At 37.4% G+C, this 15,558-nt stretch overlaps 1 protein-coding gene across 5 annotated transcripts in view; it reads right to left on the bottom strand.

Moving 5' to 3' along the window:
• The window catches only part of TDRD9 (tudor domain containing 9), a 70,632-nt gene that overhangs the window by 36,205 nt on the left and 18,869 nt on the right, over window positions 1-15,558 (bottom strand). For all 5 annotated transcript variants that reach the window (XM_038137497.1, XM_038137493.1, XM_038137496.1 and 2 more), the window contains exons 3-7: window positions 9,164-9,261; window positions 8,492-8,713; window positions 6,331-6,453; window positions 3,921-4,001; window positions 925-1,089 (exon numbers count right to left, since the gene is read on the bottom strand). In XM_038137497.1, the coding sequence (XP_037993425.1) occupies window positions 925-1,089; window positions 3,921-4,001; window positions 6,331-6,453; window positions 8,492-8,713; window positions 9,164-9,261 (689 nt within the window). The remainder of the gene's footprint in view (window positions 1-924; window positions 1,090-3,920; window positions 4,002-6,330; window positions 6,454-8,491; window positions 8,714-9,163; window positions 9,262-15,558) is intronic.

The raw sequence follows: 15,558 nt of genomic DNA, 5'->3' as shown, positions 1-15,558 counted from the left end.
TACTCTGCTTTAACCTGTTTATTTTGCCTTGAACCATAATATTGAAAGAGCTCACTCAAGTGAATTCCTACACAGCTGTTTTTCAAATGTAAAACAAACTCCTACTATAAAACCACAGAAAACAGATCACATATTTACATTCATTCCTTCATTATCTGATGTCTACAGAGATACCTGCTATAATGTCAGAAACTCTAAAAAACAAAATATACAAAATACATTCCGTGCAGCTTATAAGCTAGATTGATAAAGCAAACGTATCTTCAACCAGCACCTACTCCCCTCAGGCATCAGAGAAGCAGCAATCCAGCACAGCCCACCAGGGATCTGAGAGGTATCAGTTGTTTTAACATGTTTTCATTACTCAAAATCACACATTTGCCATGGTGGCTTAGATGGTTACAACAGAAAAAGGTTCCAAACTACTGCGTAACATCTCTGGCACTATTAAAAAAAAAAAAAAAGAACCAGGACAGAAAAATAGGAAAGCCTCAGCTGATAGAGAAGCCAACTTGATAACATCAAAGTTCTAATAAAAAAATGATTGTTTTCTCTTCATTTCATAGCAGTTTCTGCCTTTGATTCATAACAACAACGTGAACCAACCCAGGAAATATTCCCTGATTTTGTCAGCTATATTCAAACAGATCAGTAAATCTATTTATGTTACTTTCCACAGACTTTTTTATACTGTTCATTTTGAATGCAACTATCAAACAAATTGCCTCATCCTACTGAAACGTTTCTATTGCATGAAAGAAACTAGTCTGCTCATAAGAAGACTCCTGTTTTATCATCATCTATTAATTCTTACCTAGAACTGCAATATAAAAGTGGCTATATGTCATTTTATTACACAGTTTTCAATTGACTATTCAAATTTCTTTATTATTTTGAAAAAAAATGAAATTATATTTACAATACCTGTAAATCAAAAATGTCCTTCAAATCATCAAGATAATATTCTTCAACTGCAAAAGGTCTGCCTTCCACCTTAAATATGCAGACTGGATTCAAACCATTGTGAACTGGAAGTGCAAAGTAATCAGCTAATTCTTTAGAGTTGATGGAAGCAGACATCAATATTATCTGTTAAAAAAATGTACAGCAGATGTAAAGCATTAATTTTAACACAAATTGTCCTGTTACATGGGACTCTCCATTTCCTCCTCATATTAAATGATCTAATCCTGGTTACTACAGGTAACCTAAGTACATTTAAGACAATCAAACTAAATGCTTAAGATAACCTATTCAGCATGTGGAGAGAGGCAAGCACCTGTAAGAGAATGGCTCGGGCTAGAATGCCTAGGGCAGAACATGGTGAAAATTCAACCAAAAACATACAGTACTCTCGATAAAGATCTCACCACTAACCAAACCAGAAATGCTGTAAAACACAAAAGCATCCCCCTAACAAAATGACAGGAAGGCAAACTAATGAAGAGGGCATTGCACCACTGTGCTCAGGCACAAGGAACACGTGGAAAGTGCAGGCTAAACCATGAAGTTTTCCAACGTGATCCTGAAAGGAGGAATTTGAAAGGACCTAATTCTGCAAATACATGAAATCTGTCCCACTACAGCATGGACTGTCCCATGGCTCAACAGACAGTGACTATGCCAGGGCAATAGGCTAAATGTAACCTTCTCTGAAAGCTATCAAAACAAAATTTAATCTAAATCTGCAGTTACAGGCAAGGAATATTAAACTACCCCTTCTTCTAGACAATCTTTCTAATCTGGACTCTAATCTGTGTGGAATCCTTCCAAAGTGGAAAGAAGTGACAGATTCTTAGCAGAGTGCCTGAAGGGTCACATAGCTGAACCAAGAGTTTGATGCACTCCTGAAGCAAGAATTCCACAAGCACGAATCACCAACGTGGCAGATGAACACATCACTACAGATGGTAATCAAAGAAGACAGCTCAAGATCAAGCAGTCCAAACCACTTCTACAACACAGATATGTCCAAAGACCCACTAGATGATACCAAGAACTGCTACTAGTCACTATGGAAACTGCACTGTTTGGTTTGACCCAATAGAGCTGCTCTCAGTCTCAGGTTTTCTTTCAACAACCCTATCCCAGCAAGATCAACCTCAGAACAATCCAGCTTCTGCTCTGTGATCTAAAAATAATAATCTGCAGCAGCAATCTGCCAGAAAATCCAGCATAATTTAAATTGGTTAGTTCAGCAGGTAGATCTTGTCCTCAGTACATGAGAATCACTCAACTAACTCCTGTTAGTCCATGCAATGTTGAATTACCTGCTGCTTCTGAGGTCTGCAACTTCCAAACTAGGAAACTAACAGCTCACGTGCATTTCATACCACCCTGAGTTAAATATGTTTCATTTCCTCTCTTAAACAGGCATCCTTGCACCCTTTTATTTCATGAAAGCAGGGAGGATGGGAGGAGAACCTTAAATTATCTAAATGAATTTGCCACATCAAAGCTCCCTTCCTTTACAGTTTTTCAGAAGGGGCTGAAAAGGAATGAAGTAAGAGACACTGGGCTTAGTATATAAATTCAAACTGAATAGCCCATTCCACTCTGCTCAAAACCTGCAACTGAGATCAAGCATTCCCCCTTCGTCAACATAAAAAAATCCAAAGGGACAGCCCTCCACTCTCTCAAATATAGGTCTCTCTCAGATTTGTACAGTATTAAAAACCTGTCATCTGCAGAAACAACTGCAGAGAATGATAAAAAGGGGATAAAATTTTTCAGTGACAATTTCAAGAGACTGAAATGGAACTACAGAGAAAAATGAAAAATTTGACAGGAACCTCTTAAAGAAAAACGTTTTCTAACAGAAAAGATGACAGGGCCTGTAGGGATTTCTGCCATTGAAACCAACCCAATAATCAGAATAAAGGGCAAACTTTGCACAAACTCAGTTTGATCAAATTATTGCTCTTCTCAATAGGCAGAGCCAAGGGCTAAAAATGGCTGAATAGTTTCACATAATTGTCTCTACATCTAAAGATATGAATTTTCTCTAAAATCGAAACCAGCATGCAAAGAGATAAAAAGTGAAAGCTGTGAAGTGCACAGCCATGTCCTATGCCAAATGAAAGGGCACTTTCAGTGACAGCATGTTTGGAAGACCTAAAGACCAAGTTTGAATCAACGTGATGGACTGCACATAAGAACACATCATTCCTTCCAATGGCAAATAAACCAGCCAACCTAGACTTTATTTTGAACAGGAAAAAAATCACATTAAACCATTATCTTAAAGCACTTAAGAGACATGCAGTCTCTCAGAGTATCTGCAGTCCCAAACAGCTGCACAGAAAGATACTGAGTTAGCCTAACTCCACCACTTTTTTAAAATTTCTAACATTTCAACAGTTCATTACTTTGAGACCCCAAAGACTAAACACGTCATGCTAAATGTCTGTGAACTCTGCTTTAGTACAAAGCAGAATTGCCCAACATGCAGAGAAAAACAGCCGAATTTTACTACCAGTTCTGCCCAGAAATTACAGTACAGCCTTTCTGGTCTTTTGCTATTTCTTCAAATATGTCATCCCACTTAAACAAAAAGGCTCAGTATTTCCAGGAGTTAATGCTACAATTTTAACCAAGAATAAGCACTGCCCTCAATACCCAATATGTAATTCTAGTCAAATATCCCTCGTGCATTTTTTAGCCTTAAGCAGGCTTTAGAAACTAATGCATTTTAACATGAGGGGGGAAAAAAAAGAAGTCTCTCAGAACACATTACAGCAGCCAGGAAAAGAATGCCCCTTAGCTTGCTTACTTATGAGGAGTGGCAAACTAAAAAATATTTTAGTAAAAAGTAATAACATAGTAATTAATGGTAAATTTCTTAAAATAGGGCCTTCATAGATAAAAGACATGCAAAAATTTTCTGGCAAGAAAAAAAGCAGAATTCAGTTTGAACCCACCTTTACAGACTGTGAATTTGTACACAACAGTTTACGGGTCACCAAGAGCAAGACATCAATTTCTTCTGTACGCTCATGCACCTGGAAGACGTTATCCACAATTTAATTTTCATTAATTCATCCTCTTCTTTTTGACAATCTCTTACTTTCCTACTCAATTTTATGCTTTATTTTGTAACTTGGAATAACAATACATTTTCATAGAAGAAAGCACACACCTTTTGAGCCTAGACATGCTAAGAACACTTTAAAATCCCAACAAGAGTCTTCAGATGACTACAGAACCCTTTGTGAAAATCATGCCACTCTGAAGTTAAAATCTAGAATAATGACTAGAAAATCAATCTTGAGCTCTAACCACTGGTTGTACTAGAGCTGACAGTAACAGATGAAGTCTATGATGCTGATGCTGGGTAAATCAACTATACTGGTAGGATCCCAAATGATCCAGGGACTGTTTTGGTTCGTCTGAAAACTAAGCAAATCAAATAGATGTGCCTCATTCCCAATGGCTTCCAGCTATGATCCAATACACAACTGCTTTCTAAAACATTCATTTACACCCAATTCTTTATATATCCTAGCACCCAAGCCTTCTGCCTGCTCCTTACAGTTCAGCAAATACTTCTTCCCAACATTATCCATGATGACCATATCCCTTTCTCGAATTACAGTTTAAATCTTTTAAGTGCAGCAGCTTTTTTTTTGGAGTTCAGCCTTCACAAGTCATTCATGTCCTGGAAGCTAATTAGCATATTCTAATATAATGTAAACATTAAGACATAGTCAATGCTGTCCTGTTACAAAAAAAAATTTAGCTAAGGTAGCTTTCAGGCTGACAGTAAGGTCTCGCTGTGAGAACCAAGACTTTTGTTTCTCAGTTTGTTTAAGTATGTTTAAGTATGTTTAAGTATGCTCCTAACTGTCTGCAGTACACAGAGAGATGAAACCTGCAATTAAAAAGATTGAGTCCACAGTCTTGAGTCCACAGTCACTGTTTTTAACAACTGAATGTTCTCCACAATCTCTGTAGTAGGTATGGGAGAAAAGGTGGCACACGGGCAACAGGAGGGACCAGAACCCTGGCTGGAGAAGCAAAAAATACACAACAGTCTTGACAGAGGGATGCTGCTGAAAGAAGTGGTACAAGCCAATAACATCAGTTCAAATTACAGCAGCCAAGAAAACAAAGTTTGAAAAACCTCTGCATAAACCCATTCTCCTATGTAAGGGGCCAGAAAACTTTAGTCATTCATTGTCATACGTAATGAATAAATCTTAAAACTAAAGGAACAGTAACAACTTTAAGTGTGCAGCTTCTATGGTTCAGCTTTTGAATCTACATTTAACTTGTATTTCCTTACTAAAGGAAATGTTATGGTTTCCAACACTCCAGCTAATACACTGGAGCGCTCAAATCTTTCCCATGAAGGCCACTGATACAATTCCTTAGGCTTCGGGGGTTTTTTGTTCTTTTTCTGTATGAAGGAAGTATTAAATTTTCCTTATACAAAAATGTAACTACTTGCTCAATCTTTTCCAGTGTACCATCTCAAGTGCAGTCATGACAGGCTTGTTACTGTAATAGTCTAATGGTACACTAACTACTGTCTCCCTGATCCTCAAATATCCAAGAATACAAGCAGCTCTCAGCTACAATACCAGTAACAGGATAAAAAATAAAAACAGCACTTATAAAAAATTCAAACTAAAACAAAACACAAAAAAAAGCCAACCCAAAAACCAACCAACCAATCACTCTTCAAAAAAAAACACCCAAAACCCCAAAACCCCCTTCTGTATCCCTACATCCCAAGATGTCATACATCCTACATGTCATTTACATTCATGATTTGTGACAGCACAATTTCACATCTGACTATGATTAAATGTCAAATATTGCTCTTTCCACATAAAAGAAGCACATACATACGTAAAAACATACAAATTACAAGTGTATTTTCTCTAGCTTCTTAGTGAAGTCACAGCAACAATAATGAATCCTCATGAGTGAGCTGTACCCACAACCAGGAGACAGAACTTTCACAGAGATATTTTTCAGGACACCCCTGAAGAATAAAGACTTTTCAATATCCAAGTGAGCGAAAAGTAGCTGCCTCCTCCTGACAGGCCTAGCTGGACAGGTTCTTAAATTCCACAAGACGGATTTCAAAACACATTTCAAGGCACCTATTAAAAATTAAGGACTCTCAAAAACCCCCCACACCCTCAATTCCAAACTTGGTGCTCAAAGAAATGGTGACAAGCCTATCTCAGTAAGTGTTACCTAAGACAACTTATATAAAATATCTTTAAAAGTAGATGTCTGCATTTCTCTTTTCTTGCGTGGTAAGAGAAAAAAGAGAAGGTTTTATTAATTTGAAAATTAAACTTACTTCCAGCAACTTACTTCATCAATGAAAATGTGTGTGAACTGAGTCAGGCTCTTGGCAGAAACGATTTTCTGAAGAAGAACTCCAGTTGTCATATACAGCAACCTCGTCTCCTTTGTCGAAACATTCTCTAAACTTAACTAATAACAGTAAGAAAAATACATACTAGCTGGAAACTCATTTATTGCAGTTACAGAAGCATGTACATGAAAGAACTCCAAAATCAAACACAGTGTAAAGCCACCAAAATTATTTATACCAACTTGCACAAGTCTCCATACACAAGTGTTCTTACCAGAATCAATTAATTGGTTTTTCTTTGGGAGAAATTTCCAAAAAATTTAAAACTCTGAAGTTTAATCAAGTAACAAAATTCCTTGCTGGAGACTTTAGACAGAATTCTTCAGAGACTTCTAAAGGTATGTGTGTATATATATATATATATATATACACACACATACACACCATCCTTTCCATTGATATAAAGAGCAAGAAAAAGATTTTGCCAAAATGTAGTTTGCTTACAGGATGGGAAAGGAAAGAGGTTTAAGTCATGACCAACATCAGGCAACTTACTCCTGAGAGAAAGGTTCTACAACCCAGGATGAAACAGATTTTTGATTTCTAATATACTTATGTACCTTTAGCTATCTCAGGTGTAACCTACCCAGGAAGGCAGAGCCGTGACCACCCTGTGCAGCTTTACATCAGCCCAGAGCAGACATATGTGCACTCCACCATTTCCCTGTTTCTGCTCAGCTCACACAAGTGCTGGTGAGACAAGCACAGCACAACCACATAGACTGTCCTGAAGACAGTCTGGAGGCACAGTGTCATTTTAAGTCTTTGAGACTCACTAGCCTAATGAATCAATTTAGCAATTTATGACTAATTAATTTAAAGTACCAAAAATCACAAAGGCCTTACATATAAACCATTTTGACACAAACAACATATATAACTGTCTTGGTTTCAGCTGGGATAGAGTTCATTTCTCTTAGTAGCTGGTACAGAGCTGTGTTTTTGGGGTTTAGTATGAGAATAATGTTGATAACACTGGTGTTTTGGTTATTGCTGTCATGTTTATGATGTGGCACAGAAGAAAACAGATATGGGATAACAGATGAAGCAGAAGCCTGACACATGAGTCCACGCTATGAACAGCTCTGTCACTCTCAGTTAAAAATCAAACCCCTCCAGACCTGAGAACTGTCAGGTTAGGGGTTAGATTTATGGGTAACAAAGAACACCTAACACACATAAAAAGCACCATATGTAGCATATTAGGAAGCAACCTAAAGCTGCAGACCTATGAAGAAACAGAAATCTCTAAATGCACGCTAGCAAACATATACATACTACCCTAAGTGGAAGAAAGGAAGAAAGGAAGAAACAACAAGAAATGGAATGAAGCAGAGAAGAAGAGCCCAACAAATACTGCTCTGGGCAAAGGACTCCAGAAGCAGACAATTCTCCATGAACATCCCTCCCACTGTCAAGACCAGTGTAAACCCATTGGCCTGAGGAACCAGAGCAGCTCATCCAGAGACAGCTGTGGCCTAACCAACAATGAAACCACCACCACACCAGCTTAGCGTGGGTACTGACAAGGAGCTGATCAGAGCACCAGGACCTGTGTCAAAAGAGGAATGTGACATCAAGTTTAAACAGAGGGACAGAACTGAGCTTGAAGCTGAGTTGAACAAAGCAAAAGGAGGAGAGAGATTTAAGAAGAAAAACTAGTTTGAGTTTTTCACAGGTTAAAAAAGAACAACAGATTGTTTACAAAAAAAACTGGTCATAAATGCATTAAAGTGCTGACAGAGTTGACAAGTAAATGTAGTAAAGTCAAACATATAAAGTGTATTACTTAAGAAGATGAAAGGAAAAATCACAGAACATAGTTCTCCTGCAACAATTTCAGTGATTAATAATGTAGACTTGTCTGATGCAGACACATTTTCTGGTGGGAGTCCCACCAGGATTTACAGCTGTTCAAATCTGCAAGTTGATTTAATTACAAACATTGAGCAGAGACAGCTAAAAAACAGCAATTCCACTTGAAAAGCAGATTCTCTAACATTTCTTCAGTATGCTAGATATGCTTAAAAGTAATCAAGGAATAATATACAGTACTTTTTAATGCATTTTAAAATACAATTTGGATTTTCCCCATACCTGGTATCCCACAAATCCACCAAGCCTCCACGATCGTTCCTTGCTAATCCACCTGGCAAGGCTGCTGGCGCTGATTTTCCGAGGCTGGGTAACAGCAATGTTGCAGGGCATAGACCGGTTCATGCAATAATCCAAAATATACTGTGGAATCTGGGTGCTCTTTCCACTGCCAGTCGCTCCTTCCACAACCACAACTGAATTGTTTTGTATGAGAGACACTATCTGAAACAATTTTTCAAGAAAACTCGTAATTATATGAGTTTTAAAAGATATAAAGAACTCAAACATATAAACATATGAAAGAACTCAAAACAGGTTTCAAACAGATTTGAAATATCAACAGCTTCCAAGCCACAAAGCAAGCACTGTGCCATCTTTTCTATCAGAGATAACTGGAATCCCACAGTGCATTAGAAGACCACAGAAAAGAATATGGGCACACACACATTAACATATTTTACATGAACACCTACAAAGTGTAACAGCATTTCTTCCTCTAAGAAATTTGATGCAATGGTTTTGTAAAAAACCCATAATTTTTGTACAGTGTTCAAAACAGGAAATTACCTTTCAAAAAACAACCCAAACAAACGAACAAAAAAAAACACCCCAAAGCCACAACAAAACATTATTTTCAGCTTTATTCCATGAGAGAAAGTAAACTGACATTACCTTTTCCCTGTGTTTGGCTGTAGGCAAATCCAAATATTTACACTTACTTATTGGTACAGAAATTGAATCACTAGATTCACACTGAGACAATGAAGTACCTAAGCATAAAAATAAACAAGAGTAACATTTCAATAGAGAAAGGAAAAGACCAGCAGGAGATTATGATGACAGTATTTGGAAGCCTAGCTTCTCTAAAATGTGAACCACATACTTTAAGTATTAATAAAATAAATATTTTTTTAGTATTAGTAGACTGAAGAGATTTTCTGTATTTTTGCAACTGCTATTTTAGTGGAAGCAACTCTTAAAAACACGGCTTCTCTGTTTAAAGCACCATCAGTGGAAAGGATGTATACAATTCTATACATTTGTCTCTTAATATAAAAAACTGGATTTTTGCAGTTTGCGTTACAGCTGCCAATTCTACCTGTATACCCAAGATTTTTTTACAATACTGAAAAAAATATGCCTTATTCATGTACCCGTATTGTTCCCCTTAAAGTCTACTGGATTCACAGTACAAAATAACCTGTAATAATTTGACACGAATACCATTATATTTCTACTACTTGGTCATTAAAATCTGCTAAGCACCATAGTGACCTTTCTGTGTGATACTACACTCGGCAGCCTCTTGGCAGAAGTTAGTCCTCATTAGCACAGGTAATACAGAACAAAAATCTTTCAGTGCCAGCCTAAGTTTCTGCTCAGAGGTCTGCAGTCAGTTTGACCATGCAAAACAAAAGAACAGGTCTGGAGGTGCACAAGGGGAAAACCTGGACAAGACTGCTGTAAACAATAATTTTGCAAGTTACAATTAAACAAATAGCTAAAATACCCATAGCATAATGAAATCAAAACTAGAAATGCTTTCCATTTCAAACGGGTTTCACCAGGTATTATGGTGAAATGGATATTTACATACAGATAATAAAACCCTATACTACTTTTTATGTCATTTTTTTCTCTAATTAATAGAGCAGTGAGACAGAATTCTATTATTCTTTCTACAAAGGCAATAATTACTCTAAAATAAAGGCTACAGCCTAAGTACTTGACTGCAGTTACAGCTCCCTTTCTTTGGAAAAGTTGTAACAATCTCAGACAGCAGTGACGCAGACACAGGCAGAACAGCATCTTAGCTCTGTGCCATACCTCAGCGTGTTCCACCACCCTGAATTGTCTCAAAGTGTCAAGGAATATACAAATTAAGTTATTCTAATGCTTAAAAAAGCCCCCAAAGCTGGACAGCTCACTACGACAGTTTCATAAAGCACTTGAAACACAGTTCTCCTAAAGCTACGTTCTGCAACAGGAAAAATTCTTTGACCCGGACTCTGTAATGCAACAGTGAAAGGTGATCACTACACAAGGGTCTACTTAGCACCACTAAACACAAACAAAATCAGAACTTGACAGCAGCACCCCTTTGAAATATTAACTGTCCTTTTAAAAATACTTTTGGTCAAGGTTCTAAATATATTTCCCAGAAAATGCATATATATAGCATTCTGCCACAGTAGCACTGCACAAAGGCTGCCTGGCTTCCCTCTGGCACAAACATGTCACAACTGAGACATCCATAGCTGTGTGTGATTTGCCCAATGCTGGAAGAAACCTCAAGCTGCCAGGGAACAGATCCCAATAGCAGCAGATTCCTGCTAAAGCCACATCACCTTCCCACCTCTATCAGGTTTTCAAAGAAACAATTGCAATTTTGAAAAGTTAAAATGTTAAAAGAAGAAAGAAATTTTTAATAGTGCTTATGAATAAGGAGGGAGGCACAAACAATTCAAAAGGTAGGATTCATATGATAATCCCCTGTAACAGAATACAAATCCCAGTGTATTAGTAAGAAATCAGTAACTTAAAATTCAATTAATAATTTTATTTTAAAAACAAAGAAATAAACCGGAAGCAAAGAAGCAGCTACCAGTATTCACATACCTGCTAAAAATTTTAATTAATTTTGTATGTATATTTTTTTCACTTATAAAACACAACTTTTTTAATACTGCTTTTTATGTAACATTTCTAGGACAGCAATATCTTACTCTCTCCTAAGCACAGGTGTCTAGGAAAAAAAAATCTAACAGAAGAAAATGGTGATCCAATGCTAGCCACAATCACCACACAGAATTTAAGAACTGGCAGCCGTACAAGCATTTAGCAAATGCTGCAAGTACTGAACACTGTATGGTTTGGGTTTTTTCTCTTCAAGAGATGTCTTCTGTGCTTAAACTGAAACAAACATTAGTGAGTTTGCTTGGGGAACTAATAACACCACAGCTGTGATACTTTTGTCTGCAGAGACAGAACAATTTTGGGCCTCAGCAAACTGGCAACTTGAGATGAACACTGACATGACCCAAGCATCAGTGGAAATGCCCCACTCTATCCAACTGAGGATAAACTCCACTTGAAATCTATTATGATCCTTAGTAAAAAACAAAACAAAATTGAGATGGGGAAATTGAACAACCATCTTAAGACCTTAAGAACTTCGCCTTTATTTTTTAAACATGAAAATTGTTCTGAACCATGAAGACCTGCTGCAGAAGAGAACATTTCAATGTACACCCTGATGAAAGGTTATTCCACTGATTTAAATACCCATTCAACTGGGGACTCTATACCATATACCTTTAAATGTCTGAGTTTGCTTGGGGTTTTTCTTGGTTATTTTTCATATCCACTATGTTATAAATCCCCCAGTGATAATTAGTCTTCAGAAAAACTGGTCATTCCTGCCAATATAGACGCATCTAAAAACTCAGCTACAGGTCTACGGAATTATCAGCAAAGGAGGCAAAAACTTTTGATTTTTCAATTGCTTTTACTTTCTGAAAAACATTATTAGGACTGGACAACTGACCCAACCAGTGCACACCTCTGTCAGGTATCATCCTCTAACCTGCACCTTGGATTCTGACATAGAGTGAAGGATGCTTCCAATCTGAAAACAACAAATTGAGGAAGCAGGCAACTGCCCCCCATGCTGGTTTAGGACAAGTAATATATTTCACTGTATAAGAAGCTTTAATACCAGTTCAGAATAAATAGTATTAATTTCTCTATTCAGCATCAGAGCAAAAAAGAAACAGAAAACTCAGTTATGGGATAAATGAATTTGACTGCTCACTTCCCTTTCAATTATTATGAAAGTCCTGTAGAGATGACAATGACTACAACAGTCCAGAGCCCATGGAAAGAGCAATTTTTTAGTATCTCAGTTATTACAGCCCATACAGCAGATGTACTCCCTCTGGTACCTGTTTCCTGAATTGAATTTGAAGAGATCCTTTAACATAAGATCAGATTTTTATATTCACCAGTTCCGGGAGAAGAGTTTGTACAGGTGTATCTTGCTACCTGCCACTAAGCAATTAAAATGAGATGCTTAAAACAGAACATACTTGAAAGTACTGGTTAGATGAATAAAATGAGATGCTTATTAAATCACTGATCATTCTTCTGCTGAGCTACAAACACAAGAAGTGATTACAGTTTGCAAGGAAGCTCATAGGAAAGGAAAGCCACAGGTAACAACTGGCTTCTACACTGAGTCAAAAAGCAAAAGAACTTCCCAGAACATGGTGCTACCTCAGTCAAACACCAAGTACAAAAAGGTGCTGCTGATTGATCCTTGATAAGCTTAATTCAGAGAATTCCTAAGAAAATACTTCTCTGGTGAGACTTCTTTACTGCAGTCCTCTTCAACTTGCACATATCTTACATACAAAAGTTTTTGAGGTGAGGATCTGTGCTATGATTAATTTTCCTGGCATGCAACTGTTCTGAAGTCACAATATATAAGGTACTTAAAAACTCAGTTTCTTATATATCAGAAACAGTGTTTAAATTTATTCTTCTCTGAAAGAAATTACTTCAGGTGGGACCTGGAAGACCTCCAAGAGATACCCATTTCTAGGCATGAAAATCATGAAGACAGAGAAAAAAAAAGAAAAAAAATAGCTGCCATACACAAAGATTCATGTAAATAAGGATTTTAGAAGCTTTCTGAAGCACAAAGCTCTAGTCTGGTAAGTTCAGAATTCCTAAATTTGGAAAAACCATATTTTCTACAAGATGAGTAAAGCGGTAAGTGTCCCATACACCCAGCTCTGGAAGGTCTCCCATGACCTCACTGAATCTGAAGTGTGTGAAGCCTGGAAGAGCCAGTACCAAATGTTGAAACAAGCCTGGTAGGACAGGGAAGAACTGTTAATGCTCTACTCGTTTTGGGTAACAGTTATGACAAAGAATTTTCTTCTGCTTTTATTTAATCACGTCAACTTCCTTTGCACAGTAGTATCATTTCCACCATGCTCTGCAGAAGCCAGAACTCTAAACGCAGTTCCCTGATGATCTGTTTCCCCAACACAGAAGCAGATCAGGCATTTCTGTTTGTCATCTCAGCATAAAAGCATATGCTCTTTCAAAGAAATTGGAAAGCACAAGATTTAAACTCAATAGAACTTCAGCAAATAACAAGGCACAAGAAGTACATGTTTCTAGCAGTTTCAGTAAGTGCAAGATTTAAAACAGGCTATCAATTTGCACAGAAAATATTGCCTATAGTCAGAACAGCAACTCCAAGAGAAAGAAGCTACAAAAGGGGTACCAATTCAGAACCTTCAGAAAAAATCAGTTTCTCATTTCCATGTTGTGAAGGTTATTTCTTGACTACATTTGTATTCAACACACCTCAACTCATAGGTCCTGGTCTAGGTAAATCCTTGATCATTTATGACAGTTCCCATGTTCTTAATGAAAAAAAACCTTCAGATCAATATAGCTGATAGTTACAAATACATCTCGAAGCTCTTAAAATCTGAATGATGAGCATACTGCATTAAAGCAGTCTGAAATGCAGAAAACATACACATTTATAAGCTAGAAAATTAACAGTACAATTCTTATGCTCACGTACTGAGCTTTTTTATTCTACTATCCTAACACAGTATTTCTGAGTCTGTCTGTAAGTCAAAGTCAAGGGCAGTAAAAAGCAGGATTTTCTGAAGACGTTATGTTATTCTACATCTAGGTGGGATTTGGCAGCTCAGCCTCAGAATGCCGTAGGAATGTTCCAGTCCTGTCACTATCCAGTTTGCTTGGAGTCTGCCACAGGATCACACACTGCTGGCAGCAGAGCACTGATGAGAGCAGGCAGCCATCAACACTGCACAGAACAGCTCCTGAAGCAACTGAGACTCCAGACAATGAGACAGACAAAGAACAGAACAGGGGGAAGGAAGGGGGTCAAGAAACTGAGGAAAATATCTAATGCATTAATAATAAGAGATTATCTAATATGTCAATACTTTAGTAATATTTTATGGTTGTTTGCTAACTAGACGCTGTTTCAGTAAGTTACAACTGGAAGACAAGAGTAAATACGAGAAGGTAAAATTTCAAGGACAAATATTTTAGGATAAACCAAGGGAAAAGAGGTATTTATTTTATAAAGTACCAGATGACTACACAGAAATATTTCCTAAAAAGCCTAAGTTATAATCCTGTTTCTTTTACAGAAAGAACACTGCTAGCATCAGTCCCATTCAAAGTCATGCAGGCCACTAGTGCTGCTAAAGTTGCTAGTCTATTTTATACAAGATTCTGATTTAGTAGGTAAAAGACACTGAATGAGCGAGCTATGGTATTTCCTTGCATTAATCAATACCACTGTATCATTAAAGAAACAGCTACAGAACTTAATCTTACTCAACGTGTTGCTGTCTCTCCGTTGCTAGTGAAGCACACGAAGAACTAGGGAAATGTCATTCCTGAATGACAACACTAGAAGCTCCTTCCAGTCTCTTTATTCCCCCATTTCCACCTTTTAATACTTCCTCTCCCACAAACTCCATGTAACATCAAGGGAACAAGAGGCAGTATTTTGTAGTTAGGACAGAAGACAAGGTGCACTGCACATGGTGAGCTGGCCAAGCGCCCCTACTGCATCTCAGCTGATGACAAATCCCATGTGGCTTCATCAGCCTGAGTTCCAGAGGCCAGAGAATTTGCAGATGCACTGAAAGACAGTAATTTCTAGAAAATGTCTTGATTTGTCATATTTTGATATGCCAAAGGTATACAGAAGGTATTAAGAGAATGATACACAGAACAGATAAAGCATAAATGTCCTTTTCTCAGGAAATCAGCTACATTAACAAATCTGGAAATTAAGGGGCACAGTAAGAGTTTGAAGCTGAGCTGCCCTGACAAGTGAGTCAGCCTCACAGTGCTTTTATCAGAGCTCCTAGGAAAGAAGTGCAATCAAAATTCTCTCTAAAGGCAGCTCAAAGCAACAATCAAGTACACAGAGAAATATGAATAGAAAATGGGAAAACAGAACAAAGGCATGAATCTAATGAGTGGCATCTTGTCCTTGC

The sequence above is a fragment of the Motacilla alba genome, chromosome 5 (genome assembly GCF_015832195.1).
Source record: "Motacilla alba alba isolate MOTALB_02 chromosome 5, Motacilla_alba_V1.0_pri, whole genome shotgun sequence".
Lineage (NCBI taxonomy): Eukaryota > Metazoa > Chordata > Aves > Passeriformes > Motacillidae > Motacilla > Motacilla alba.
The sequence above is the reverse complement of the archived record's forward strand: the minus strand, read 5'-3'. Positions and strand labels throughout refer to the sequence as shown.